Raw genomic sequence first — 27,528 nt, 5'->3', positions numbered from 1 at the left:
GCGAAAAACACATTCTAGGTATCAATATGAAAGAGGTAAGGTTGTCGTGCTGCTGGAGATGTTGTTAAGACTTTCTTGTTCTGTTTTGTTTTTAATCAGTCAGATGCATTTTATCACGAGGCAGTAAAGATGTTACAGTCACCTTAGATGAAATAAATAATAACTTATTTATAGTTTCTGATTGCTTCCTTCCCAAAACGGTTTGCTTTGACTTGTAACAACAGACACATCCACAATAAGACTGTTCATATAGAAACAAGAAGCAAAAATCACAACGAGAATAACATTGTTTCCTAAGTTCTTTCTCCTTCCTTAAATCACTTGGTGTTCAGGATAATTCTCTGAGGATGGGCCGCAGCTTCCGTCTGGCTCAGAGACCAGCATGTAGGGGTGCTCTTGTAAATGCCAGTGAGTGCAGGAGATCCATGGGTGTTTTCCTCATTTTCCAACTGATGCCACAGATATTTCCTGGTGGTCTGGTTTCTTCAGGCATCCATCCCCTCACAACTGTCAATGGGTATAAACATCTCTACTTTGCTGTCCTTCAGAATCATTGTGTCTGTTTGAGCTTCTTCATCCAAGTTACTTTCAGATGCTCTTGCTCTTTTAAAGTGTTCCTCCCCTTTTTAAATTACTCCATGCATAAAACTTAGAAAACAGAAATTCTCCCCCATGATCCTATAACAGAGGATGTCCGTGGCTAGTTCTTTTTTTATTTAAAAAAATTTTTTTACATCATTTCAGATTTTCAGAAAAGTTTTCCAGAATAGGACAAAGAATTCCTGAATACCCTTCACCCGGATTCCCCAATTCTTAACATTTTACTACATTTGTTTTCTCTCTCTCTCACTCCCCCCCGCCTTTTCTGAATCTGTTTAAGAAAAAGTTGCAAACATCATGCACCATTATATAAGCCAAAATACTTCAGTGGATATTTTCTAAAAACAAGAAATTCTCTTACATAACCATGCTGTTATTTTTTATTTTTTATGTGTGCCCTTCTATGCTTTTTTCTATGCATACATTTATGTATTTAAATTAAATAATGCATTGTTTTGCTTATATGTACTTATGATACCTTGCTCTCTTGGAGGGGTTAGCAATAAAGCCTGTATATAATCTCACGTCAATAAGTATTCTACAACATGATTCTTTAGCAGACTCTGACATTCAACACAACGGTTTCTGGAGGGCACATTTTCACAGGCCACTCCACTTCGGAGAAGGAAGCATTCTTGCACTCTTGCATGTCTAGTCACATATCAGTGGAAACCACTGCATAAAGGAGTAAAGAGGCCAGGGTACCGGACAGCCTTGGATGCAAAGTTAATCTTTATTCCGCAGCCAGTAGAGAGCCCATGAATGCTTCATAGCGAGGGAGAAAGCCAACGAGAGCTGGGTTTTCTGGAGATTGGTTTACCAGCATGTGCAGGAGGGAATGGACGAGGAAGCAATCAGAGCACCAGTCCATAGGTCCCTTCAGTAAAACGATCCCGGGCTCAAGGGCGACTCTCTGCCCAGGTAGATCAGAGCCTTCTCCAGTCTAATGCGCCCTCCTCTTTCCCATGTCTTTCAGAACTGGCTAAAGTGCTATGGCTATCTGCTTCCCTCTGGCTCTCGGGTGCCCGAGCTGCACTCAGGGAAGGCCTTACAGTCAGCAGTCTCCACTATGCAGCAGTTTTACGGAATCCCTGTCACCGGTGTGTTGGATCAGACAACAATCGAGTAAGATCTGCATAGGGCATCGTGCCTTGGAACCTTCCAGACTTACATTTGTGTTCATATTTGTCATGGGCCCCGTGTATATACCATGCCCATCCTACCTTCCTGTCTTTCAGTCCTGCAGTATCATCCTGGGAGGGAATACCCCAAGGTGCCCCTTCCTAGGTGAGCTGGGGAGGTGCTCTGCCCTAAATTTGCGGTATGACCTTGAACCCTTCTGGACCTCAGTTTCCTTATCAGCACAATGAGGGGTTTGGTGAGAGAGGGTCTTAAATCTCCTCTGACTCTAATAGCTTTTGGCTCTCGGAATCACCCCTCTGGCTTTCCCTGAGATGTACACATCTCGCTTGATACAAACAACTCCTGAAGGATAATGAGTTGGTAACTTGTTCCACTTTTTCCGTTTATCAAATATTGCTAAATGCCTACGTGTACCAGGCACTGGACTTGACCCTATGATCCCTGCCCTCCAGAGGCTCACCACCATGTGAAAAGTACAATCATCTGGCTGCACCAGCCTAGAACTCAGAAGGAAATGCTAATTTTCAGGGAGGTACTAAGGGGGTGATAACAAAGAAGCCAGACCATGAGGATGGTCACATTTCCTAGGGGAGAGTACAAAAAGGAGGAAGAGACGAGTGATAGGAATGGAACCCAGGATGCAGGCTGAAAAGGAGCAGCCAGAGCGGGGCGGAAGCCAGGGGTTCTATGTCCTGGTACAGAAGGGGAGGATGGTCAGTGGGTCAGCTGCTGCAGAGTCATCAGTTAGGAGACCGAAGAGCATGGGCCGAGTTTAGTAGCCAGGAGACCAGTGCAGGTCTGTGGACGGGTGGAGACAAGTTTAGACCGCAGTGGGGAGGAGGGGAGATGATGAGTAGAGGTGTCAAGTGGAGGCAAAACTTTCTGGAAGCCTAACAGTGAGGGAGGAATAGAGGGTGGCTAGAGGTGGATGTTTGTTTGTTTGTTTGTTTGTTTGTTTGAAGAGGGAAGAGAATTAAGCCTCCTTACATTTGTTTGAGAAGTAGCCATAAAAGTCATTAAAGCTGCCGCCACGAAGGCCTGGCAGCGAGCTGGGGGAGGGTCCCAGGGAGGCGGTGAGGGCTGGGGGTCCCAAGCCCAGGTGGAAGCAGGGAGCAGGGCCCCAAGGCAGGGTGCAGGGAGGTGATGGGTGGTTGTGGATCCAGGGCGTGAGTCACCGCCTGAGAGAATCATCTCTCTGGGCCTCAGCTAGTTCATTTACAAAGGGGAGTGCTGGATTATGGCTCTCCAATTCTAGATCCCATTATTCTAAGCTGTTAAAATTGGGTTGAGTCTGAGGTTTTATGATCCTCTAATTCTGTACGAACATTTTCTATTCCTCGGATTCTCTGATTGCAAGATTGGGAACTTCTGAGACAATATGTTTGACTGTTGCTATGATGGCAGGACCGTGGATGCCGTGGCCCTGTGGCCTCCAGAGTGAGCTGGTTACAGAGAGGCCGGCGGAATTCAAAGCAGAGGTTATTTTGAGGGCTTTGTGTAGGCCTTGTGGCAGTGCATCCTGGGGCAGGAGCGCTGGTGTCTCTGCTGAGGCACCACCTGGCCTTGGGTTTTACTCTGTTCCAGAAAGCCCCAGGCCTGTTGGACATGGTTCAGAGAGTGGCAGGTGGACGGAGAGAGGAGGAGGTGGAGGGAACGAGCTGAGGGAGGAGGATGGCATTTCCCACTTGCAGTTCTGCCCCTTCTTTGTAGGAAGGCAGGGAACGTGGTCTTGGAGGCACGACAAGGGGGAAGGCGCTCACACTTAACCCCAGACCTGAGTGGGGTAGCCTGTTTGGGGGGGTAGAATTTAGAGACCTTAGTTTCTGTTCCAGCTCTGTGACCTTGGGCAGTCACTGCCTTTCTCCGGGCCTGTTTCCTCCCCGGGGGCCCCTCCAGGCCTAGCTCAGCCTTGCTGTTGCAGAGGCGGCTCCTGGTTCTTCCCGAGGATGTCAAGCAATGGAAGCCAGAGCAGCCTTTAAAAGTACTACTTTTGGAGTGCCTACCTCGGGAAATGGCGCACATTCCTTCATTCAGCATATCCTTGAGCCCAGACTTGTGCTAAGCCTGAGGAAAGAAAAGCCCCAGCTTCTGTTTGCTTGTTTTGTTTGTTAAGTTGCATTAATTACTAGTTCATTTATTCATTCAACTAAGTCCCCGTCCTGCCTCAACTGCTGTCTTCTGCAAGTTACTTGATTTATCTGTGTATCTTTTCCCTCCTCTGCAAAAATGAGGATAAATCATTTCTCACAGAGAAATGTTTTGATCCCTCACAGAGTTGTTTTGAAGAATCAAAAAAATGCCTTTAAAAGAACCCCAAACACTGTAAAAATTAGAAACTTTTATACCAATACATGATATTGTTATTATTAATTTTTTTAGTACTAATTTCTGAGTAGAGGCACTCAAGGCAATAGGGAGGCTGCAAAGATGAGTAAGACCTGATTAAGTCCCTCGAGGGGCTTTTAACATTTGGTTGAAATAGTCTCTGTCTCCTCTTCTCTATATGGCCAACAGCAACTGCTCTCAACAGCTGCACAAGAGGTGGACTGTGGCCCCTTCCAGCAAACTCAAGCTGTGGTTTAGTGAGTTGGTCATTAGGCCAGCATGAGGACATAAAATGCAAGGATGGCCTGGGCCCCAATAAACACGATCTTTTAAAATCTCCTACCCTGCTCCTTTTTTTATATCCCCAACGATGTCCCAGGCTTACGGTTCCCTAATGTCACTTAACCTGACAACAAACAGTTATCAGGATTCACTTAGTTCCAGGCACTGGGCTAGCTTCGGGGGACACACTGATGAATACAATGCCATTCCAGTCCTCAAAGAAGTCACCATTTGTTAGAGGCGATAGACTAATAGATTTAAAATCACAACACAGCGTACTAAGAGCTGCAGAGAATTCTGTTCCAAGTCCCACAGTTGTTTAGCCACTTTCTGAACACCTCCAGTGAAAGGGAATTTGCTGTCTTATGAACTCTGCCATTCTACTGCTTGGCAGTTCTGATTCACCCACTCATTCATGCAGCAAATCATTAGCAAACATCGTCTGTGTTAGGCACTGCCCAGGCAAGGCTCCTATGTTCATGGAACTTAGACTCCGCTAAGAGAGACAAAGAATAAACAAAAAAGCTAATATATGGTATAATTTCAGGCAACGATCAATGCTATGAAGAAAAATTAAGCAGGATAAACAGATAGCCATAGGATGGGAGGGGGGAGCTACTTCAGAGAGGGTGGGCAGGGAAGTCCTCTCTGAAGGGGTAACATTTGAGCAGAGACCTTAAAGAAGGGAACAGACCATGTGAAGAAGAAGAGCGTTGCAAGCAGAGGGAACAAAGACCCTGACATGGAAATCATCTTAGCATGTGCAAGGCCAGCAAGAGGGCCCCTGTGGCTGGGGGCCGAGTGTATGGGGCGGGGAGGGGATGAGGATGTCGTCCCACATGGGAGACAGGGGCTAGATCATGGGAATCTCTATGGGGCAACATGAGGAATTTGCATTTTATTCTAGGTGTTTGGGGAAATCATTGGAGTGTTTTAAAGCAGGGAGTGAGGTGACCTAATCCCATTGACAGGGTATTTCCACATATACTCCCTCCCTTAAGGCTTACCACAACCTAAGAACAGTGAGAGCTAGAATTCTCGTGTTGCAGAAGGGGAAACTGAGGTTCACAATGATTCGCTTGCCTGGACTCCCACGATGTGGTGGAGCTGGAACCAGGCCTCTGACCCCCCAGGCTCGAATGCAGCCCTGTGTCTTCGTAACAGTTGTGAGTGAATGAATCAAGTAACCGGTGGATCGTGTTCCCGAGGGGGAACCCATCAGAGCCAGGACCCCCGAATCCAGGGTGCGGAGGCACACTGCCATTTAGACCAGGACTGGGAACCCTGCAGTGTCTTCCTAGAGTGTTCAGTGACCACAGTATGTGTGTGTGTGTGTGTGTGTGTGTGTGCTCTCTCTGCCCAGGTGGATGAAGAAGCCCCGCTGCGGGGTCCCCGATCACCCCCACTTAAGCCGCAGGCGGAGGAACAAGCGCTATGCCCTGACTGGCCAGAAATGGAGGCAAAAACACATCACCTACAGGTGCTTAGACCCCCCCACCCTTCCCTGGCTTCGGCTCCATCCGCGCTCGGGGTTGTTGCCGCCGCCTGAGTTCCAGAGGCCCCTGCTGTAGGTGGTGGGTCTGTGATGGGGGTGAGAGCCAGGCATGGGGGCATCAGGACCAGGTGCTGAGAGCCTATGACTTCGTCCCTCTTGTGGCTTCCAGAGGATGCTGTGTCTCCAACTTCAGGTGTGTTTGGTCCTTTGGGGACTCATTAGTTGTGTCCTGTTTAGATTCCTACAGTTTTTAGAAAGTAGGGTATGGATTGTTTGGCAACTTTCCGCTGTGATAAAAACAAAAACAAAAACAAAAAAAAACGGGGCTGAACGCACTCTCCCTGTCCTTGCTTGCCAAACCCCACTCCCTTTGATCTGGATCTCTTCACCACTGAGCCCGATAGACTTCACCTGAACTTCCCAGCACAGTTCCAGTTGTCTCCTAAGGAACTGAATCACAACAGTGTCGCTCCTGAACTAGCTGGGGAAACCAAGGGCAGAGGAGGACCAGTCTCCAAGTCAGGCCAGTGACCAAGGACAGGGATGATGGGGCCCAGCACAGCAGACTCAGACAGCACGATTCAAAGTGGGGCTGAGGCAAAGGCCAGGCATAGAGTAGGCTCAGATGGGCTCCGGTTGGCACCTCTCAAGGCTCTGAACCCAGGGAGATTCCCTGGATTCAGGGGTAGATCTAAGATAGAGATCCTTTTTTTTAAGACTTTATTTATTTGAGAGCGAAAGAGCATGAGTTGGGGTGGAAGCTCAGAGGGCAAAGCAGGCTCCCCGCCAAGCAGGGAGCCCAACAAGGGGCTCGATCCCAGGCCCCTGGGATCATGACCTGAGCCCAAAGCAGACCCTTAACCTACTGAGCCACCCAGGTGCCCCTAAGACAGGGATTCTTAAAGCTGAAGAACGAAGGGCTCTTCTGCTGATGAGCTATAGAGACCAGAACTTGATTTTTTCCAGAAATCTGACAAGAGAAGGAAACATAAGAAGAATCTGGGTTAGAAACTGGATAGACTCTTAAGGTCTCCTGAAGAAATAGAATGAATCAAGAGAAAGAAGAACTGGCTTCTAACCTTAACTTCTATCACTCAACCTCTCTGGGCCTCAGTTTCCTTACCTATAGAATGGGTGAATAATCCTTAACCAGGTGTTCATGGGGCAGAGCACCCAGTAGTGATGCTCTGTTATGGAGAACCATTCAATATGGTGATTGTAATCTTAAATCGCTAAGTGTATAACTGACTACATCGGATACCACCCTATACCAACTTCCCAGGTAGAAAGCAGTAGATGGGTAGTTGGTACCAAATATTTGTAAAAGGGATGTTTCACTTAAACTCTCCACTGTTTAAATATTTCTATAACTTTTATAAATGTTTTATAAACACATTTTATGTATTGGGAGAAAACTTAAAATTTAGAAAATGCTATCCCCCTACTTAATTTTTTTCTGCACATTGGAATGGAATTCTGTATTCAACACAATTTTGTGAGAGATCAAATATAAAACCTTGATTGAAGCAAAGCTCCTGGGACTGAGGCAGGGGTGGGGACCCAGAGCCTTGCCCACCTGGCCTCTTCTTCAACCCCAGGGGTACCTCAGCAGAATCCTAGGGTTCAAAATTTGAAGATGACTGGTCTGTATGGTCTCTGGTGTCCCTTTTAGCTCTGCAAGCCTCTGACTCTGATCGTTCCTCCCTAATGACTCTCCCCTCTCTCACCAGCATTCACAACTACACCCCGAAGGTGGGTGAGCTAGACACACGGAAAGCGATTCGCCAGGCTTTCGATGTCTGGCAGAAGGTGACCCCGCTGACCTTTGAAGAGGTGCCATACCATGAGATCAAAAGTGACCGGAAGGAGGCAGACATCATGATCTTCTTTGCTTCTGGTTTCCATGGCGACAGCTCCCCATTTGATGGAGAAGGAGGATTCCTGGCCCATGCCTACTTTCCTGGCCCAGGGATTGGAGGAGACACTCACTTTGACTCAGATGAGCCATGGACACTAGGAAACGCCAACCATGATGGTAAGGCCATGAGGGGAACAGGGGGTCAGTCCTGGATTGCTCAGTTGTAAGGAAAAGAAGTCCTGAGGAAGAGCTTGGGATGCCATAGATGAATTTCCTGCTCTGGAGCTTCAGGTCCAAGAGCTAAGAACCCAAGAGGGTGGAAACTGAGGTCTCTGATAATGCTCAACATTGATCCATCCATGGAGTAGGGTCAGATCACTTAGTAAATGGTCTAAGGGGGGTGAGTCCAGAGGGAAGCGTTAGGCCGTGAATAAGAATATGAAGTAATGGATCAGAGGCTGGAGAAAAAGGTAAAAAAGTCATTCAAGCGGAATGTGGGGTCTGAAGGTGGTAGGCTCTGGCCTGACTGGTAAGGGTTTCAAAGGCCATCGTACAAGACAACATGATTCTCTCTCCTTTATGTCAACTTCACGGGCAGATAACGGGCCCCATAATCACTCTAGTATCCGTGGATAACTTGCTCTTCAGCACTGTAGCTCAGTGAATGTTTTATGGAACCAGAGTCATATTGTACAGTACTAGTAACAATACCCCTCAGCTTGCAAAAGCGTTCCTCATCAGTATTTACTCCCGAGGCACTTGCTTAGTAAGTAGGCAAGTGTACATCATTATGCCCATTTTTAAGATAAAGAGCTTGCGGCTCAAATGGCATAGCTGGTAGCTGGGAGCACCAGGGCTCGAACCACAGCCCAACCACCTGGTTGTGCGACTAGGGGCAAATGATCCACTCTCAGTCTCCTCGTATATAAAAGGAGGGACTGGACTGGGTGATCTCTAAGACCCCTTCCAACACCAGTGTCACATGATACACAGCCCAGGGTGGGGGGTATCCAAACATTTAAACAAAAAAGACATGGTCTCTGCCCTATGATAACCCACAGTTGAGTGGGGGAGACAGTGTGTGTGTAAGTAACTCTGTCACAAAGCAGGCTACTGAAGGATGTAGCAGAAATATCAAGAAAATAAGAAAATGCAGAGGGATCCTGGAGGAGAAAGGGATAGAGGATTCTGGCTTTTAGATGAGAACAGGTAACAATTAGCATGTTGATATTCTAAGGCCTGTGTCAAGTGCTTTCCACATACTATGTAGTTTGTATATATTATTATTATCATACCCATTTTACAGATAGGTAAACCAAGGTATGTAGAAACATTAAGTAGTCTTCCTATAGTCTCATAGTCGGTGAATGGTGAAATAAGGCTTTGAACCTGGGCATTATGAGTCTGGAGCACTCTTTTTTTTTTTTTTTTTTAGTAACCTCTACACCCAACATGGGGCTCAAACTCAGGATCCTGAGATCAAGAGTTGCATGCTCTACTGACTGAGCCAGCCAGGTGCGCCCCTAGAGCACATACTCTTAGCTACCAAGCTAAGCTTCCATGGTTCTCAGACTGCAGGGCACACCAGAATCACCCAGAAACCTTTCTAAAGAATGCACATTCCAGGTTCCAGGCCCCTAACCTCTTGCTACTCTGATTCTCTGATTCTGGGGTCAGGCCTGGGAATCCACACTTGGTGTAATAAATGCTCCCGGCACCTCTGATGTAGGCGTTCCATCACCTTGAGAAACACTGTCTTGATCCCCAGAGTTTCCCTCACTTGTCTGGTCATAAGAATCCCCTGGGGTTCTTGTTATAAACAGATTCCTAGGTCTGTCCCCTGGGCATTCTGATTCTTGAACTTAGGCATGTCTGGGAAACACAGGGCATTCTTTTTCCTTGGGTATGCTTCAGGCTGAGAGCAGACTCCTACAGGCCCAGTTCCTCAGAGGCTGGGTCTGGTGTCTGGGCATGGGGCAGCCTCCTTGAGAACATTTCAGATCATTGCGTGGACCAGGGATTGGCAACTCTTGGCTTATCTGTCAAAGGGTGGTTTGGCCAAGGCTCAGCCTCGGCAAAGATAGGGAACTGTTAAATTTCTCTTTGTCCTTTGCCCTCTTCAAATGTTGGTCCTCTTTTCTATCCAGCGCCATTTCCTCTGTCTTGCTATCCCCTTCCTTCTGTCCTGGGTGTGCTTCCTGGCTTTCTGAACAGCTATTCTTTCTCCCCTTCTTATTGAATCAGTGTCAAGGAAGGGTTGTCTGTGCTAACTGATAAAGTGTGAGGAGAGACTAACATTTTTGAGCCCTGTTACGTGCCAGGCACAGTTAGCTGGCAAGATTTTAGTTATAGCCCTGATGGAGACAGATGAATTCTTAAAGGGATGTTGGCTAGCAGAGGCACCGGGAAGACACTCCTATTAACTCTGCCCTCCCCTTCCCAGCTCTGGGGTTTCTGCTGCCTGCAAGCCCTCCTTGCTGTTGGAGACCTGGGGCCCCATCTCAAAATCCCAAGAGCTTCCGGTGGTATATGTGGGAAGGAGCTGGGACTTGTGGATGGGCACAATCCCAGCATCCTCACGCCTGTCCCACCCCATCCTGAAGAACAATCGCCAACTCTGATAGATCGTCCAAGATGGCCGATGTCTTCTTTGGACAAGAGTCAGGAATTTTCTGTGCTCTGGAAAGCCAAGCATGAACTGTTCAGAAGCAGCCCCTGACCTTAGCAACAGGCCCCTGACAGGTGAACTGGAATGCAGCAGGTTGCCCTAGGACAGTTTCTGGAAGGAGATGAGAGGAACCAAGATTTATGGAGCACCTGTATATTATCTCGTTTAATTTCCACATAAATTCAGCGAGGGAGTACGTGGAGCCTTCCTGGGAACTTTGTGTTTATTGGCTTTCTTCTCTCTTCTAAATTTCCATTATGGAAACCTTCAAACTCACAAAAGAAGGTAGAATGATAACATGAACCCCCAGGCGCCCACCGCCCTGCTTCGGCCATTCCCTACATGATGTCACCGCCTTCATCTCACCTTCTCTCCCCCTGCCACTTTTATTTTCTGGCCGATATATTTTAAAGAAAATCCTTGGCACAATATCATTTCACCTGTAAATACTTTGGGACATACCTCTAATGGATTATTTTTAACACAACCACAAAACCATGATCAAACCCAAAAAATTTTTGATAATTTCTTAAAATCCAATTCCCAGTTTGGGTCCATTTTCCCAGAATTACCTCAGAAACATCCTTTACAGCTGTTTGCTTGCATCGGGATCCAGACAACATCCACATAGCATACATGGTTGACGTCTCTTAAGCTGTTTTCATTTACAGTGGTCAGCTCGCTTCCCCACCCCCAACCCTGATGAAGAAACCCGGTCACTTGTCCCAAGTATAGGCATTTGGTTTGATGAGATTCAGATCCACTTTTAACACACCTCCCTTCCTCCTATATCCTGAATATTGGTCAGCAGACCTACAGGCCTGACTAGACTCACTTTTGGGCAAGAGCTTCCTAAGTGGCGGGGGTCAACCCTCCTGCGCCACACCGGGACGCTCGGCCGTCCCACTGTTAGTGGTGCCAAGGGGGAGGGGCTGACTCAGGTGTGTCAGCCTGACCCAATCACTATAAAATTCTTAAAAAAAAAAAAAAAGTTACTCAAGTCCTAACCCCAAAGTCCTGACTCAGAAGCTCCCCCATCTGTGTGTTTAAAAGGCTCTCCTAGAGAGCCACTGGATGGAAGGGTGGAAGGGTGATTCTGATTCTCCACGTCATTGGAGTCTGTGTGAAGGGCAATGTGGCCCACCGTGCCTTCCAGCTGCTTTCGGGGGCTGCTTCCAGGCACCTGCTGTCCTCATCTCTTTCCAGCGGGTCAAGCACTGACGTCTAAGTTCACTAAGCTCTAGTGAGAAGGGAACCCAGCCCTGCGGGGAAGGTGACAAGACAGGCAGAGTCACTGAGACCAGCCTTCACGGAGGAGAGCCCTTCTGCGATGGCTTCTGTGACTCTCCCTGCCACCCTGGGAGTCAGACCAGGCAGGGATTCTAGTTTCCCTTTAACAGATGAGCAGAGTAAAGTTTCAGGTAGTTATAAAAACACACACCGTAAGTGTCTGAGCCAGGTGGGAACCCAGGACTCTGAATTTTTAATAATCACCCCGGGTTGGTTCTGCCACAGGTGGTCCACGGACCACCCCTGGAAAATCACTGAACGTTTGGCACTGCTCCCTACTGGCTGCTATCACCCAGCCCTATCCAGCACAAAGCCTGCCCCGGAGGAGCTCACAGTCCTGGGGCAGAAGAGAGCGTGTGCTAGTGGCTGTAACAGGCGGGGGGTGGGGGGAGGTTGCCATAAAGATGATTCAGATAAACTGCTGGGGGAGGTGAGGAGGGAGCACTCACTGCCAGTGGGGGAGATCAAGGAAGTCTTCCTGGAAGATGTGGCAATGAGCTGAACTTGGAAGGAGTAAGGCTATTCTGGGTGGAGGGGGCAGCACTGGCAAAAGAATAGAGGCAAAGGGAAATGTTATAATCTTTTGGGGGGTTGGAAGGGTCAATGAGATGGGACTTAACAAATACGGAGGTTCCAAGAAAAGGAAATGAAGCAGAGACAAGGCATATCTGAGTAGCTGAGTCAGACGTCTGGGTACTTGCGAGGAGGCCGCAGGACTTGAGCTCCCGGGCCCATGGGAACACTCCCTCTTGGGGATACTGGTCCTCGAGTGCAACTCCACGGGAGCCTGCTAGTTGAGAGCAACCCGCAGCTCTGTGCCCAGCAGCAGTGTGAGCACTTTACATACCCTGCCTCATCCACTTCACCCCCATTCTTAGGATGGAGGTACCGTTATTCCCTGCATGTTACAGAGGAGGAGATTTAAACTGTCACACGGTTGTGACATGGCGGGGCTGGGATTCGTGTTATTCTGGCTCCCTCAGACTCCACTTCTGGCCACTCTGCTTCCTTGCTTCTCACCCTCTCAGAGGGTAAAGACCCTAACAGCCTCCTGCCCATGAAGTCCTGGAATCTTCTCCATCCTTCTGCTTTTCCCCTCACAAGCTCCGGGGAGTTCTTCTGCCCGTCTCCCCTCTCCTTCCATCTCCCCAGAGCAGCCCCCACTGAACAGTCTCTTGGGTTTCTGTGCAGTGGGATGCCAGCTCCCCAGCTCCTCTCTGCCTTTCAGTCCTAGGAATCAACCCACAGTCCTCGTTCCTTCAAGGGCTGTGCAGGGACCCAGGTACAGGGGCTATCACAGTAATAGACACAGGCTGAGAACAGAGGTTTAGAGTCTTGCCAAGTGCTCAGAGCCCTGCTCCCTGGTTCCCAGCAGAGGTCCCTGTGGATGCCCCCCAAGGAAGAGCCTGGTCAGGAGACAAGAGGCCCGAACAGCTTGTCCCAGGTCGAAGAACAGGCGAGGAGCAGAGCCAGGCAGGACCGGCCCCCAGGAAGCAGAGCTGCCTTCCGCTGGCTCTAGTAGCTGCCTTTGTTTGGGATGGAGCTGAGAGATGAGCTCACCCTTCCCCGCTGCCAGAGGAACCAGGACCCGAGGCAGGAACTGGGGGCGGCCTGGCCTCCTCCTGCCAGCTTGCCCTTCCCCAGCAGAAGGCCAGCCCCAGGCTCTTGGCCAACCTTGCACTGATCTTGTCCGTCCCCACTTCGCTGAAGACACTGGTGGTGTCAACAGAGAGGCAGGCATGCACTCCTCTCTTCCCAAGGCCTTAACCAGGAAGCCCAGAGACAATCCCCAGCCCCCATGACCCTCACGGGGCCCTCACCTGCGCTGGGCAACTTAGCCAGTGACACTGGAAGCAGAGTAGGCACTAGGACTCCTGACCTCCTCCTGGGCTCCTGCAGCCTCCCCTGCACGTCAAGGTGGCAGGAATGAGCTGCAACATGCCTCAGGGCTGGGCAGTGAGAGGCAGAGCTCAAATGCCAGAGGTCAAGGCAAGCAAGAGGTTATAACTGGACAGACAGGGGTCAGGACTATCAGTACAACAGCCTGCCCAACTCCCTGTCCCTTGTGTTCCTTTCCCAAAGCTGGGGTTACTTAACCCCCCCACCCCTACCCCCCAAATCAGGCCTTGCTCTGTCTCAGGCCTGATCCAGAGGCTCAGAGGAGTTGGCTTAAGAAAGTCCGGTAGCTGGAACCCCACTGGCCTTGTGCTTCCCTTCTGGTCAATGGGCTTGTTCCAGGCACCGAGCTGCCATGTTCTGTATGCTAACAACAGCTACTAAGCAGCGCCACGCCCTTTATGCATATTATCTTATCCAGTCTTCGCATGACCCTATGAGGTAGGTATGATCTCCTCATTTTACAAATGAGGACATTGAGGCTCAGAGGGTAGACCTGTTGGCCAAGTTCACAGCGCTGGTGGGGGTAGAGCTGGAGATGAAGGTCTGTCTGGCTCACGGGCCCACGTGATGACCACCGTGCCATGTTGCCGCCTCAGCTTCGTGCTCGGGATCCCGTGTCCCACTTTCGGCACCTGGACCTTATTGTTTTCACTCGCATTTGAGTCCCTGCCTCGATCTTGGCCATGGTTCAGTTCTGTCAGGACTGAGGTCTTGCCGGACGGAGCGCTGCCTCGCAGTCAGGGCCCTGCCTGCCCCCCAGGCCTCCTGAAGCTGACCGCCTGCCCGCCGCCCCCAGACCTCCCCTGGCTTGGCCCTTTTCATCTCTCACCCAGACCCTTCTCCCAGCTTCCAGCCCAGCCCCACCAATGCCCTACCTCTGGTCTTCCTCCCCTCTCCTCCCTCCTCCAGCCACAGTGCAGCCAGAGTGACTCATCATGTTGCCACCCCCAACTCCTGTCTAAACCCCCCACTGGCTAAGGAGCCAATCCAAATTCCTTTGCGTGGCATCACAGAGCCCCACTTGCCAGCCTGGCTGACCTCATCTCTCTCTCTGCCCTCCCCTCGTGCTTTGTTCCAGAGCCAAGTGGAATGAGCCTGCTTGTCCCTGGGTCTTGTTTATAGCGTTCTCTCTGCCAGGAATGCTACCCCCACCCCTCCCTCTCCTACCCTCCGAGTCCATTCTCCTGACTAACTTCTTATCTTTCAAGAGCCGGCTTAAACTTCACCTTTATGAAGCTTTCCCTGGACATCTTCAAGTTTAAATCACTCTTCCCTTTTCAGAATCCTCACTTGACCCTTACAGACATCTATTAAAGCACCTGGAACATTAATCTCACTTATTTTGTTTCTCTCTCCAAATCCCCCATGTATCAAGGTTCCAAAAGGCAGGACTGTGTAGGATTTCTCTGTAGATCCCAGGGTCCAGCATAGGGCCTGACACAAAGCCTTTGCTCAGTGTTTGCTGAAGCAATGGATTGACTGACACCTAAGTGGGTGCCCTGGGCACCTCCCCACCCCCCTCTCCACAGGGAATGACCTCTTCCTGGTGGCTGTGCACGAGCTGGGCCATGCACTGGGACTGGAGCACTCCAACGACCCCAGCGCCATCATGGCACCCTTCTACCAGTACATGGAGACACACAACTTCAAACTGCCTCAGGATGATCTCCAGGGCATCCAGAAGATCTACGGTATGTGGCAGGGGAGAGGGGGCCTCTGCTCTGTCTTCGGGGCTGGACTATGACTCCCTGCCTGAGGGGTTGGGGGGGGCACTGACATCCATCACCATAGCCGCTGTCTGACCTTTAGAGACTTCTGAGGTCTTTGCCTGACCCACTGGGAAACTGGGGGAGGGTCTGAGCTGCCAAAAGTGAGCGGAATCCCACCCGCTCCCTCTTCTCTACCTCCTCCCCCTCATACACCTCCCCCTCGCCTCCTGTGGTGCACTTTCAAGGGGACCCCCACCTCTAGGCAAGAGATTCTTTTTTTTTTTAAAGATTTTATTTATTTATTTATTTGAGAGAGTGAGAATGAGAGAGAGAGAGAGAGCACATGAGAGGGGGAAGGTCAGAGGGAGAAGCAGACTCCCTGCTGAGCAGGGAGCCCGACGTGGGACTCGATCCCGGGACTCCAGGATCATGACCTGAGCTGAAGGCAGTAGCTTAACCAACTGAGCCACCCAGGCACCCGTCAAGAGATTCTTAAACAAGAAAAAATGAGAAGCTGGACTGATATTTTGGTAAGATAGGAAAGGCCTCCCTCCCAGTTCCCTGTTCACACTGGTATGTGAAGGCCTAGTTCTTACCAAGTCAGTTGAGATGAGAAGACCAGTTACTGGAGCAAATGCATGTCAGCATAGCACAGGCCGCCTCAGCCCCCAGGTTATGAAGCACAGGAGGAGGGCTCCCTCCGGAGGTCCTGAGGACCTCACAGAACAGATGGCCCCATGGAGGATGGGCAGGATCTCCCTCAGTGAAGCAGTGGAAAACAGGACAGGGGAGGTAGGGACTGGAGATATTCTGAAAGTAGAATGGACAGGATTTGCTGACAGATCAAACATGGCGGTGAGGGTCAAGGACAACACCAAGATTTCTGGCTTTTCGAATTGTGGGCCAATAGGATTCATCAGTCTATTGCTCAGAGATCTGGACTGGGATATTGATTTGGACTCTTTGGTGTCCAGTTTATAACCACTAGCCACGTGTGACTATTGAAGTTTAAATTTATATTAATTAGAATTAAATAAAATTAAAATTTTAGTTCCTCTGTCCCACTAACAACTAGTCACTCATTTCAAGTGCTCAACAGCCACATACAGCTGGAGGCTACTGTATTGGACAGTGCAGATATAGAACATTTCTGCCATCATAGAACATCCTATGGGACAGCCCAACACAGAAGGTCTTTAAAGCCATGAACCAGGATGAGATCACTTAGGGTGGTGATTTTTAACTAGGGGACTCATTGGAATTACCTTGGAATTTTAATAAAAAGTGCCCACATTCTCAGAGATTGGGTTCTAATTGGTCTGGGGTGCTTTCTGAGCATCAAGAGTTTTCAAAGCACTCCCAGTGATACTAATACGCTGTCCAAGTGAGAAAACTGATCTGGGGACAAAAATAGAGAGAAGAGGACCCAGGAGCACTCCAACCTCTAGAGTAGGGTGGGTGCAGAGAAGCTGCCAGCAAAGGAGGTAGAAAAGGAACAGCCCGGGCGCCTGGGTGGCTCAGTCGTTAAGCGTCTGCCTTCGGCTCAGGTCGTGATCACAGGGTCCTGGGATCGAGTCCCACATCGGGCTCCCTGCTCGGCAGGAAGCCTGCTTCTCCCGCTCCCCCTGCTTGTGTTCCCTCTCTCGCTGTGTCTCTCTCTATCAAATAAATAAATAAAATTAAAAAAATAAAAAAAAAGAAAAGAAAAGGAACAGCCCGTGAAGCAGAAGGAAAACCAAGTCGGTACAGGCTCCTGGAAAAGTGCTTCTCTGATCTTGCTCCTCAAAGTGTGGGCCTCAAACCAGCAACGCTGGCATCACCTGAGAACCTGAAGAAATGCAGAATGGCAAGCCCCACCCCAGACCCTCTGAGTCATAATCTGCATTTTATCAAGATCTCTGGATAATTCAGATGCACATCAAAATTTGAGTCCGTAACCCTTGGATTTGGCAACATGGAGGTCACTGGAGATCTTAACAGACAGGGCAGACGCGGTCTTGGAGCAGGATAAAGAAGGAAGGGGAGAGCGAGTGAGGCCGGCATGTGTGGAGGGGGCAGAGGAAGATGGTATGGGACATTGAGCCTAAGAAAGGAGCTCTCTCTTATAACAGAAGAGAAGAAGAGAAGATACCAGATTTGCGGGTGAAAGGATGGGAGTCCCATTTAATGGCTCTTTTCATCTATTTTCTTAAAGATCGGGGGAGAGTAAAAAATGGGAGAAGAAACAGGGGGCTGGAGGGTAACAGACCCCAGAGCTGCCTGGGTGGTGATGAGGCATGGGCCCTGGGAGGCCCTGTCTAAATGCAGCCCCTCTCTCCAGGACCTCCAGCCGAGCCCCTGGAGCCCACAAGACCACTCCCCACACTCCCCGTCCGCAGGATCCACTCACCGAGTGAGAGGAAGCATGAGCGCCAGCCCAGGCCCCCCAGGCCGCCCCTAGGGGACCGGCCATCCACACCGGGTGCCAAACCCAACATCTGTGATGGCAACTTCAACACGGTGGCGCTCTTCCGAGGCGAGATGTTTGTGTTTAAGGTAGGGCCAGTCCACTGGCAACACCCAGATGGTCCCCGGCACTCATTCCCCCTCTGTGGAGCAGGAGAAGGCTGCTGCCCTGGGATTAGGCCCGCTTTGGGCCTGGATGCCAGCTGGCCTTGGGGCCAGGACATGGGGTCCCTTTCTGGTGCTGCCGGGTGATTTGACTTGTTTCCAAGAGGGCAGCCGGGGGACTGGTGATCCTACACCTTCCCAGGGGTTAATGCTGGGGGAAAGTGCTGTAGAACTGCTTCTGGTTAGTGACTTCGAGCAAGTCACCTCCCTTCTCTGGACCTCAGTTTCTCTGTCTGAAAGCTGGGAGTCATCCCCCTAATGAAGGGTGTATGAAGATCAAATGAGTGCATGGCCGTGAAGATAGCAGCTTGGAGTGGGGGCTGGCACGGTGGTGGCTGAGTCTGTCTCCAGATCCCACCAGGGTTGAGAGGCCGGTACCGAGGGATGTCTGATAGAAAGCTGGCCAGGCTACATCTTGTCACTTGTCCTGTCCCTGTCACTTTAGCCATGGGCTGACCTGGTGGCAGCCTGTTTGCTGGGTGTGCTACAGACTCTGAGACAGTGTTTGGAATGCAGGATTTCGATTAGGAAGTACCTCTGGGATCAAAATGTGCGGGAAGGAGGGAAGGAAGCAAGACTGGCAGAAGAAGATAAGCAGCGAGTAGGCCCATTGCAGAGTTGGCCACCCCCACAGGGAGTTCTGGAGCTAGAATGGCCCATCAGGGTCATCCCACATTGGGACCCAAAGGGCTGGGACTCGGTCCCCCCTGCTTCATTCAGTCATTGGATGAGAAGGGGTATGACCTTGGGGAGCTCTCTGAAGCTGAGGCCATCCCCAGGGAGGCTGGCAGTTGAAAACAGCCTGCTGACCACACCCTGGGCCACCAGGGCAACAAGCCCTCCACTGAAGGGGATCTGGCCAACGTGTCTCCGTCACATGGGTGTGTGTAGGGGGCTGCCCCACTCCTCTCAGGGAGTTCTCCCAGCAAGCTCTGAGGACTGAGCAAGAATCAGGCACCATGGGTCAATGACAATCCTGCCTCTCACAGAGTAGCTCTAGGAAAGTCATTTGGCCTTCCTTAAGACTCGGTATATCTCAAATCTACTTAACAGACTTGTGAAAGTCAAACTATGGTTTAAAAAACTCAATGTGAAAGTACTTTTTGTAAAACGCCTTAAAAAAAAAAACCTTTTTAGTTTTCGTGCCATCTTTTGCACATCACATTCATTCTTCTGCACTCTAACCCCCCCACAGCAACTAGTCAAGTCTGTGTTTGATCATCCCCATTTACACATGACAAAACTGAGGTCCTGGTAGGTGATAGGCCTTGCCCAGGCTGCCTACCGGCTACGGGCACTGCAGAGGCACAAGACACTAGTTTGAAGAAGAGGGCTTTGATTAGACTCTTGGCCTACTGAGCTGCCATTTATTCAACATCAACTACGTGCTCCCTGCTGTTCTAGGCACTTTGCCCATAATCTCCCATCCAATCCCCATTATTACCCCCATTTGTAGGTGAGGCAATTGTGCTGTGCTCACGGTCATGCCGCTCTAGGTGGAGGAACCCGAATTCGCACCCAGGTCTTGAGGGATTCCCACAGCTTGCTTCCCAGGGCCCTTGCCCTGCTGGGTGGAGCCAGCCAGCGAGGGGGCACTCTGCCCAGGCTCAGTGGCCAGCTTGGGGAGCGGCCGCGGATGTCAGTGACTCTCTGCTGCCCTCATGTGGCCACCCCAGGCCCAGGCATCACCCCTTCCAGCTCCTCCGCACCTCATCCCTGCACCAGGCCTGGGGCTGTCCATATCATGGTCCCTCAGACAGCAAGAGCCATCAGGAGGCTTATTATGAAGAGAGTTCATGGGCATCCTGTCTTCCTCACAGGGCACTGGAAGCTAGAAGCAGTAGATGCACAGACATCATGGAGGGTTGCAAGGCTGGGCCCAGGGGAAGCTTTTGGGTTATTGGGGCTTGAGCCCCAAGGGTGAGATCACTAGGTTGAGGCAGGGCCTGCCATGCCTTTTTCTCCCCCCCTCACCGACCCCCAGGATCGCTGGTTCTGGCGCCTGCGCAATAACCGGGTGCAAGAGGGCTACCCAATGCAGATCGAGCAGTTCTGGAAGGGCCTGCCCGCCCGCATAGATGCAGCCTACGAAAGGGCCGATGGAAGATTTGTCTTCTTCAAAGGTAATACAGCCTGTGCTGAGAGACCTGGGACAGTTCCCTGACCTTCTTGGGACCCTCTTGCCCCATCTGTACACTGGAAGAGGTGGGGTGAGAAGCAGATGCCCTCCAAGGGCCCCTCTGGCCCTAACAGAGACACTGACTTCTGACAAGACAGATCCTTGCAGGTGGGCGAAGCACAGTCTGGAGGAATCAAGTCACGAAGTGATTGCTGAGGGTCTGTGTGTGCCCAGGTTGGCGGGATAATAAGGTTCAGCCACACTGGATGGTCCAGGAGCCTGAAGACCATGCAGTGCTCAATGGGAGGCCAGCCCAGCAGTTCTGTAAGAGTTGGTGGGGAGGAGGTCACACAGGCTGGAGAGGTCAGGGAAGGGGTCAGGGGGCAGCTAGCATGTATGACATGCCCCTCCCCCCACCCCAGTGCTAGGTTCTTTCACTTCCATTATCCTGAGGTGGGCCCAGCCCAGAAGAGTAAGATACAGTTATGAGACTGACGCGCTGCCTACTGCGCTAAGGAGGCAGGTCAGAAGGGTAAGATACAGTTAGTGAGAAGTGAGGAAAGCAGTCCAAGGGGAAGGGACAGCTCGGGTACACTGGAAAAGCTTAGAAGATTCACTGACCGGCCACGGAGCCACACGTCGGAGAACAGTGAGCAGTGGCCTGGAAAGGAGAGTGGGGGAGTCCTGAGGAGCCTTGGTTGCCAGGCTAGAATGTGGTCTTGACCCGCTAGGGCAATGCTGGAAGTTCACTGGACGTTTCTGAGCAGCGGAGAGCCAGAGGGCAGGCGGCAGTCCAATAGGGCAGAGGTGGGGAGGCCATTTCTGAGTCAGTTGCCGGAGGTGGGGCGGGGGGGAGGAGGGGTGAGCGAGTCGATGAGGTCCACACCAGGGAGGGCCAGTGAGGCCAGAGGGGGACAGCTAAAAGATGCAAAAGGCCTCATAAGAGGCTGAACACGGAGAGGAGGAGGAAAAGGAGGGTGAAAGGTGATGCTAGGGCTTCTTATTGGGGAACTGAGAGGCAGAAAGGTGATGGGGGAGGGAGCCCCCTGCGGAGGTGATGAGGAACTCTGGGAAGCAGATGTGGAAATGCCCAGAGGCCGGGATCAGGGTTCCTGGGTCTGGGGCTCAGGTCCAGTGGTAGTGGCTGTGAGCCCGCAGAGTTGGGTGTCAGTGGTGGAAGGTGGGGGAGTCCTAATAGTGTGAAGCCACAGCAGTGGCTGAGGACGCCCCAGAGGAGGGGAGCAACGGCGCGTGAGGGAGGCACAGAGGCTGGGCAGCGTGGGGCCAGCTGCCCAGGATCTGTAGTAACTGGCTTCTGGCCCGCATGCTCCGCCACGGCCCAGGGGCCTCAGTGTCCCACAGAGGCCCTCAAGCAGGCCTCGGCTGTTTCCCCCTGACACTGTGGCTCTATGAATGACTTCAGTCCTAGAAGATGGACCGTGGCACTAGCCACCACCTCTGGTACCGCGTGACTGGGGAAGGCTGATCCTGGGCTTCTCCTGGCTACAGGTGACAAGTACTGGGTGTTTAAGGAGGTGACGGTGGAGCCTGGGTACCCCCACAGCCTAGGGGAGCTGGGGAGCTGTCTGCCCCGAGAAGGCATCGACACGGCTCTGCGCTGGGAACCCGTGGGCAAGACCTACTTTTTCAAAGGTGAACGGTACTGGAGGTACAGTGAGGAGCGGCGGGCCACGGACCCTGGCTACCCCAAGCCCATCACTGTGTGGAAGGGCATCCCACAGGCTCCGCAGGGGGCCTTCATCAGCAAGGAAGGATGTACGTAAGAGCCTGGCTGTGTAGGGGGTGGCTGATTTTATGTGGGTCCCAACAGGGCCCATGGGCATACTTTCAGGGTACCCAGATTTGAGAAAGGAGCCTGATGGTAAGGACAAGGGCCTCATATCTACCCAGGTTCACAGAGTCGATTCATTCTCCTCCCAGCTACCAAGCCACACTTCTCATCTGCAGGGATGACTCACATTTGAGAGATGTTTCCACAGACTGACTTCATCCCTTCGGACAGCATTTCTCAAATGGTGGTCCTCAGATGTACTCTAGGGGTTCCTCGAGTTATCAAACCTGAAAAGCAATGATGGATATGGGTGCTTTCAAAAGTGCTCGTGTATAAGGCTTGAGGGCAGACGGATGGAAAGAGAAGCCTTTTTTATTTACGAGACATTTCCAAAGCTCCTCCTGGAGGCCAGGCGGGGAGCTTCCCACCAGACTAGGAGCTTCTCAAGAGGAGGGGCTGGGTGTTGCCAGGTGCGGAGTGGGAGTCCATGAATGTTTGCTAAATACATTTCCCCAGATCTGGTCAAAAGCACAGACTCTGGAGCCTGGCTGGCTTCATGTCCACCTCCACCACCTACTAGGAGTTTGGGCAAACCACCTCAGTTTTCCCAACATCCTCATCTATCAAATGGGGATAATAATGGTACCTACCTCGTTGGCATTTGTTAAGAATTAAATGAGATAAATTAAGTAGAGCACTGAGACAAACACCTAGTACATGGTCCCTGCCACATGTATTTTAGGGGCTATCGTCATTGCCATCATCAACATCTTGTTGGTGTGTTTTGTTATGTAGAATGACAGGAGTCATTCGGTCACTCCACGATAATTGCTTAGCCAACCTGTGTGGGAGAGCTGGGGAAGTAGCAGAGAACAAGCCTTGCATTGCATCCCTGGCTCCCAGTCTAGAGGCAGAAAACAGCTAAGGTGGCAGCAAATGCTCTAAGGGAAAGGAATGTAGTGGGAGAGCTGGGGTGGGGGTGGGGGGTGGAGGAGGGCGCATCAGAGAGCATCTTCGGGAAGGGCTCTCCACGGAGATGTCACTGGTAAGAAAGCCAAAGTCTCAGGGGCAGAGCTGCTACTTGGTGGCTTTCCTGTGTACCTGATGCTTTACACATGTGGTCTCGCTTTCTGGGAGCCTCAGAGACAGGTGACATCAAGGACTTTGGCCAGTGAAAGTCCCAGGGTGGGGGGCTGGCCAATAGGAGGGTCTGAGTGAGCTGCTTTGCTGTCTCTACCCTGAAGGCTGTTGCCGGGAGCCCGGGAGCCTGCTGTGGCTGCCCAGCCCCTCCACCTCCTTTCTTTCCAGGCCCTTCCCCAGCAGGGTCCCAGAGACCCTGCATCTGTGTTGTGATGTGTGACAAGCCGAAGAAAATCCATGATAGCTGTGACAAGCTGGTGTCCGCTGTCAACAAAAGGAGAAATCTTGCTCCCTGCCTCCCTTGCCTCAAGCAGGAGCTCAACTGAGGCTCTAGAGCTATGAAGGCAGTGCTGTCCAAGCCAGAGTAGGGGAGGTGATCGCACCCGTGGTGGGGGGATGGCAAAGGCAAGTGTGATGGAGCTGTGACCCCAAGCTAAGGCAGGGAGGCACAAATTGGGACTTGTCTACTTCAAGGCCCTCAGTAGCTTCCCAGCACCTTTGAGCTGACAGGCTAGGCTGCCCCAGGTCCTGGGCGCACCTCTCTGCAACCGTGCAGGCCATGTTCCGTGACCCTGCCACACTGTGTGCAGAGTGTGCCAAGCACTGCCCTCCCCCCACCTCCAAGCCTTCCAACGCACTGCTCCCACCCCCTCATATGCCCCCCCTCCTTCAGAGCTCCTCTTGGACTCCAGGGTGGGAGAGGTGCCCTTCCTCCATGCTGCCCTCTCACAATGGGTCAGAGCAGGTGTCTGGGAGTGGTGATGCTGGGCCATGTTTCTGCAGATTACACCTACTTCTACAAGGGCCGGGACTACTGGAAGTTTGACAACCAGAAACTAAGCGTGGAGCCAGGCTACCCACGCAACATCCTGCGTGATTGGATGGGCTGCAACCAGAAGGACGTGGAGCGGCGGAAGGAGCGGCGGCTGCCCCAGGACGATGTGGACATCATGGTGACTATCAACGATGTGCCAGGCTCTGTGAATGCCGTGGCTGTGGTCATCCCCTGCATCCTGTCCCTCTGCATCCTGGTGCTGGTCTACACCATCTTCCAGTTCAAGAACAAGGCAGGCCCTCAGCCTGTCACCTACTATAAGCGGCCAGTCCAGGAGTGGGTGTGAGCAGCCCAGAGCCCTTTCTGTCCACTCGGTCTGGCCAGCCAGGCCCTTCCTCATCAGGGTCTGAGGGGCAGCTCTGGCCACTGCCCACTGGGGCCAGCAGGGCCCTAGGCCGGGGGTCATGCAGCTGAAGTGGTAGGTACATTGGCCTAGGCTGAGCGTGTCACAAGGAGTGATGGTGGCTGTGCCCCAGGGTGGGTGTCTGGCACCCAGCTGCCAGCCTTCTGTCCTGGGTAAACTGCTCCCTACCCAAGGGAATAGGCCAGGCCCCATCAGGAGGCAGGGACCATGCCAGGAGGAGGCCCTGTGGTCACTGAATCCTGTGGTAACAATGAGGCACCACAGCTCCGTTCCTGGCTGGACCCAGCATCTTCTGTGGAAGCCAGCACTAGCACTCTCAGCCCCATCTGGGAGATGCCACCGATCCTGGTCCCCTTTTGCCAACACCTGCTGGTCAGATGTCCCCCTGCCCCTACCCCCACCCCACTGTCCTCCAAGGCTACAAGACCCCTGCTGCCAACATGGTGGGCAACAAGCCTGGGTTTCCCCTGCTGGCATTCAGCAGATCCCTCAGGAAACCTGCTCCACACATCAGGGTCTCCTCTGAGACCTAGGATTTAGGGTCACATGTTGCAGGCAGTGCTGTGGCCCAGCTGGGTCTGACAAGGACCCAGCTGTCACGTCGTGAATATTTAAATGTCCTGTCACTACTGTTTTAAAAGTCCCATTCTGCAAAGGCTGCTTGAGGCGTTAGGTGAATTAGAGGTGACTATCTTGGTGATGAGGCCAGCGTGGCCAGCCCTTCCCCAGGAGATAAGGACCAAGGTGCTGCTAAGGCCACTCTAGCACCCAGACACCCCAGGAGCTGGATTCTGCTCATGAGGCTAAAGGGCTGGGGCAGGAGCTGACCCTATTTCTGGAGGCTGATCTGAGTTGTGACCATCCTCCACTCCCCTGTCCCTCTTCCCCACTCCCCCAGTCCCCGGCCCTGTTGCTTACGGTCTGGGGCTCAGGTCTGGGGCTCAGCCTGATGTTAGGTGCGTTAGGTGCAGCAGAAATGGCTCCAGGCCAACATTCTAATGGCTTTGGGGTAATGGGCCCAGGGCAGCCTTCTGAAGTGTTCAGAGCCCACACCCCCAGCTACCCTGAGGCCAACTCAATCTCTTAGCCTGGAAGCAGTGTTTATAACAAGCTTGGCCCTTGCTAACCCAGCTCACTGGGCCCATCATCCTGCACTGCTCTTTGGAAAAGGGCACCCCCAAATGGTAGCAGTCCCAGTGCTAGGGGCCCACCCTTCATTGTCTCTGGCAGGAATTCCTAGGGCTCAGCTTGCCTCTCTTCAACTTGGTAGAGGCAGCCCCCTTTGTCACTGAAGAGCCCTAGGCAAGACCAGTGGGTTCAGTGGTGCCCACTGGCTCTCTGCCAAAGCCAAAAGGAGGTATCAGTCCTCAGGGTGCTGGCAGAGCCTCAGATGCCATCCTGGCCCTCTGAGCCTGCATGGGCCTTGCCCCTACCCTGTGGCCTCTGGGCTTTGGGTTGGCCTAACCTGTAGCAGACAGGGACTACTGTTGCCCTGGGAGCTGTCTTGAGCAAAATCTCTCTTGTCCCAGAGGCACCTATGTGGGTCCACTGTGTTCCCTGTCATCATCCTTCTGTTTTTTCTCATTTTGGCCAAGGGCGGGCTCCCTGGGGCGGGTGGGGAACAACTGCAGAGATATTAGTGATTCATAGGTTTGTATAGTGTTTTATACTTTGCAAAGCACTTTATTAGCTCATACCTGTCCACTCACATGAAACTCGTGTAGGCCCTGGGAAGCCTAGGGTACCTCTCACCGTGCCCTCCAGTGAAGCACAGAGAGGTTGTTTCTTGCCCAGGCCATCGGGTGGGCTGGCTGGGCCTTGGGTCCCCACCTATGGACACCTCTGGGGTCCAAGATGAGATCAGAAGGGTCTCTTTTATCCATCTCTTCCTGGCCTCCCTTCTCCCCTTCTAGGTCCCTCTCCACTCCTCAGGTTGGTGCTCTCACTTCTTGAAAGCTCTAGGCTCCCCAGGCTCCCCACTGGCTCCTGGGATTACCGAGGCCAGCTGAGAAAGAGCAAGAGATGGAGGCCAGCACAGGCTGCAGATGTGAGGGATGCAGGGCCAGGCCCGGAGAGGGCTCAGCCTGGAGGCTTCCAATCTCAGATTCTCCTGTCTGGTGGTCATCTGTTTGTCCATCACCCCAGGACAGGGCAGAGAGACAGAGGGGCACAGCACTGGGGACCCCAGAGCCCAGCTTCCCTCGGCCTGGGGAACATCACAGCATTTCAGTGTCGGTCACATTTTAAACTGATCAGCCTTTGTATAATGTTTTTTAAATCATTTCTAAATAAAACAAAAATACAGAGTGTGTTGTTTCCCTGGGATATGGGAACAAGGATCAGGTTCTGGGAGTGGCCTTAAGAAGCTTCTGGGAGAAGGGGAACAAGGGGCTTTGGGGTGTCTGGGAACTGTCCCATGCATCTCATCTCCCAGCGCAGCAATCACATGTCTCCTCTCTCCAAAAGGCTGGCCCTGGAGGCCCAGTGTTACTGGGGTTCCTGGAACACAGCCTGATTATGCCTCACTGAGATCCAGGATGACAGAGCAACCTCCCTTAGGAGTATGGGGAGGGTTACTGTGGCTAGGTCTTCTCCGAAGCCAAGGCACATGGCGCCATAACCAAAGACTAAAGCAAAAGCCCCGTTCTCAGCAATAAGGCGCAGACAAGAGGAGGTCAGGTCAGCAGTCTTGGGGTCTTACCAGGAGTCCTGGCCAGGTTTTGGAAGCCAGCGCCGGGGAGGGCTGCCCCAGGACCCAGACCGCTTAAGAAGCTACGGGGCGGGGGTGAGCACGCAGGTTTGAGCTGGTTTGGGTGCAGGCTGAGAGGCGAACAGGGGGCAGCTAGAGGCGAGCCGGTGCCCCATCCATGGTCCTCCGTGACCTCCCCGACTCTCCGAGCGTCTCCTGGGCACCGGGGAGGGAAAGAGACCACAAGAGACGAACCAGGTGAGGCGGACAGAACGACAGTTGGCGGCGAGCAGTAACTGCGGAGGGCGGCTTGTCAGTACCAGGAGGTGCAGGCGATGAGGAAGCGAACATCGTCCAGCGGCCCCCAGGGACCAGGTTCAGGCTGGGGCCGCTCAGGGGCCTCGGGCGCCCCGGGCTCGGGTTGGGGTTGGGGTTGGGGTTGCGGTTGCGGTTCGGGCTGAGGCTGCACCTGCGCCGGGGCGCCCTGACCGCCGCTCAGCCGAGCGCCCATGGTCTGCAAAGAGAGGCCGTCAGGTGTGGGTCAGCCGCAAGCCACCCAGTCTCCCAGCCCCGCTCCAGCCGGGCCCTCACCTCGCGCCGCCCGAGCCCCGGGTCTCCAGGATCCCAGCGCCGGCGTCTGCGCTCCGCTGGTCAGCGTAACGACGCCGGGAGGGGCTGGCGTCGTGACCTCACCGCGCGCTGGCCCCGCC

General features: G+C 52.3%; 2 protein-coding genes across 4 annotated transcripts; one reads left to right on the top strand and one right to left on the bottom strand.

Annotated features, from left to right (window-relative positions):
* Nucleotides 1-677: 677 nt before the first annotated feature.
* MMP24 (matrix metallopeptidase 24) lies at nucleotides 678-26,435 on the top strand. 2 transcript variants are annotated; one of them, XM_081832911.1, is made up of 8 exons: nucleotides 678-1,725; nucleotides 5,714-5,830; nucleotides 7,576-7,880; nucleotides 15,090-15,251; nucleotides 17,590-17,804; nucleotides 19,864-20,002; nucleotides 21,508-21,774; nucleotides 23,714-26,435. In XM_081832911.1, the coding sequence occupies exons 1-8, from the start codon at nucleotides 1,547-1,549 to the stop codon at nucleotides 24,049-24,051; spliced, it is 1,722 nt and encodes a 573-aa protein (XP_081689037.1). In that variant the 5' UTR covers nucleotides 678-1,546; the 3' UTR covers nucleotides 24,052-26,435. The 2 variants fall into 2 exon arrangements, with proteins under 2 accessions (XP_081689037.1, XP_081689038.1); XM_081832912.1 differs by lacking the exon at nucleotides 21,508-21,774.
* MMP24OS (MMP24 opposite strand) lies at nucleotides 26,371-27,512 on the bottom strand. 2 transcript variants are annotated; one of them, XR_014149107.1, is made up of 3 exons: nucleotides 27,410-27,512; nucleotides 26,831-27,332; nucleotides 26,371-26,413 (listed from the first exon to the last, which is right to left on the bottom strand). XR_014149107.1 is itself a non-coding variant. In XM_081832920.1 (2 exons), exon 2 carries the CDS (start codon nucleotides 27,327-27,329, stop codon nucleotides 27,132-27,134), a length of 198 nt encoding a protein of 65 aa, XP_081689046.1. In that variant the 5' UTR covers nucleotides 27,330-27,332; nucleotides 27,410-27,512; the 3' UTR covers nucleotides 26,371-27,131. The 2 variants fall into 2 exon arrangements, 1 of the variants encoding a protein (XP_081689046.1); XM_081832920.1 differs by having other exon boundaries at nucleotides 26,371-27,332.
* Between the last annotated feature and the right edge of the window lie 16 nt (nucleotides 27,513-27,528).

The sequence above is a fragment of the Leptonychotes weddellii genome, chromosome 10 (genome assembly GCF_054177405.1).
Source record: "Leptonychotes weddellii isolate Sample4059 chromosome 10, ASM5417740v2, whole genome shotgun sequence".
Classification (NCBI taxonomy): Eukaryota; Metazoa; Chordata; class Mammalia; order Carnivora; family Phocidae; genus Leptonychotes; species Leptonychotes weddellii.
This window is presented reverse-complemented; position numbering and strand designations above follow the sequence as displayed.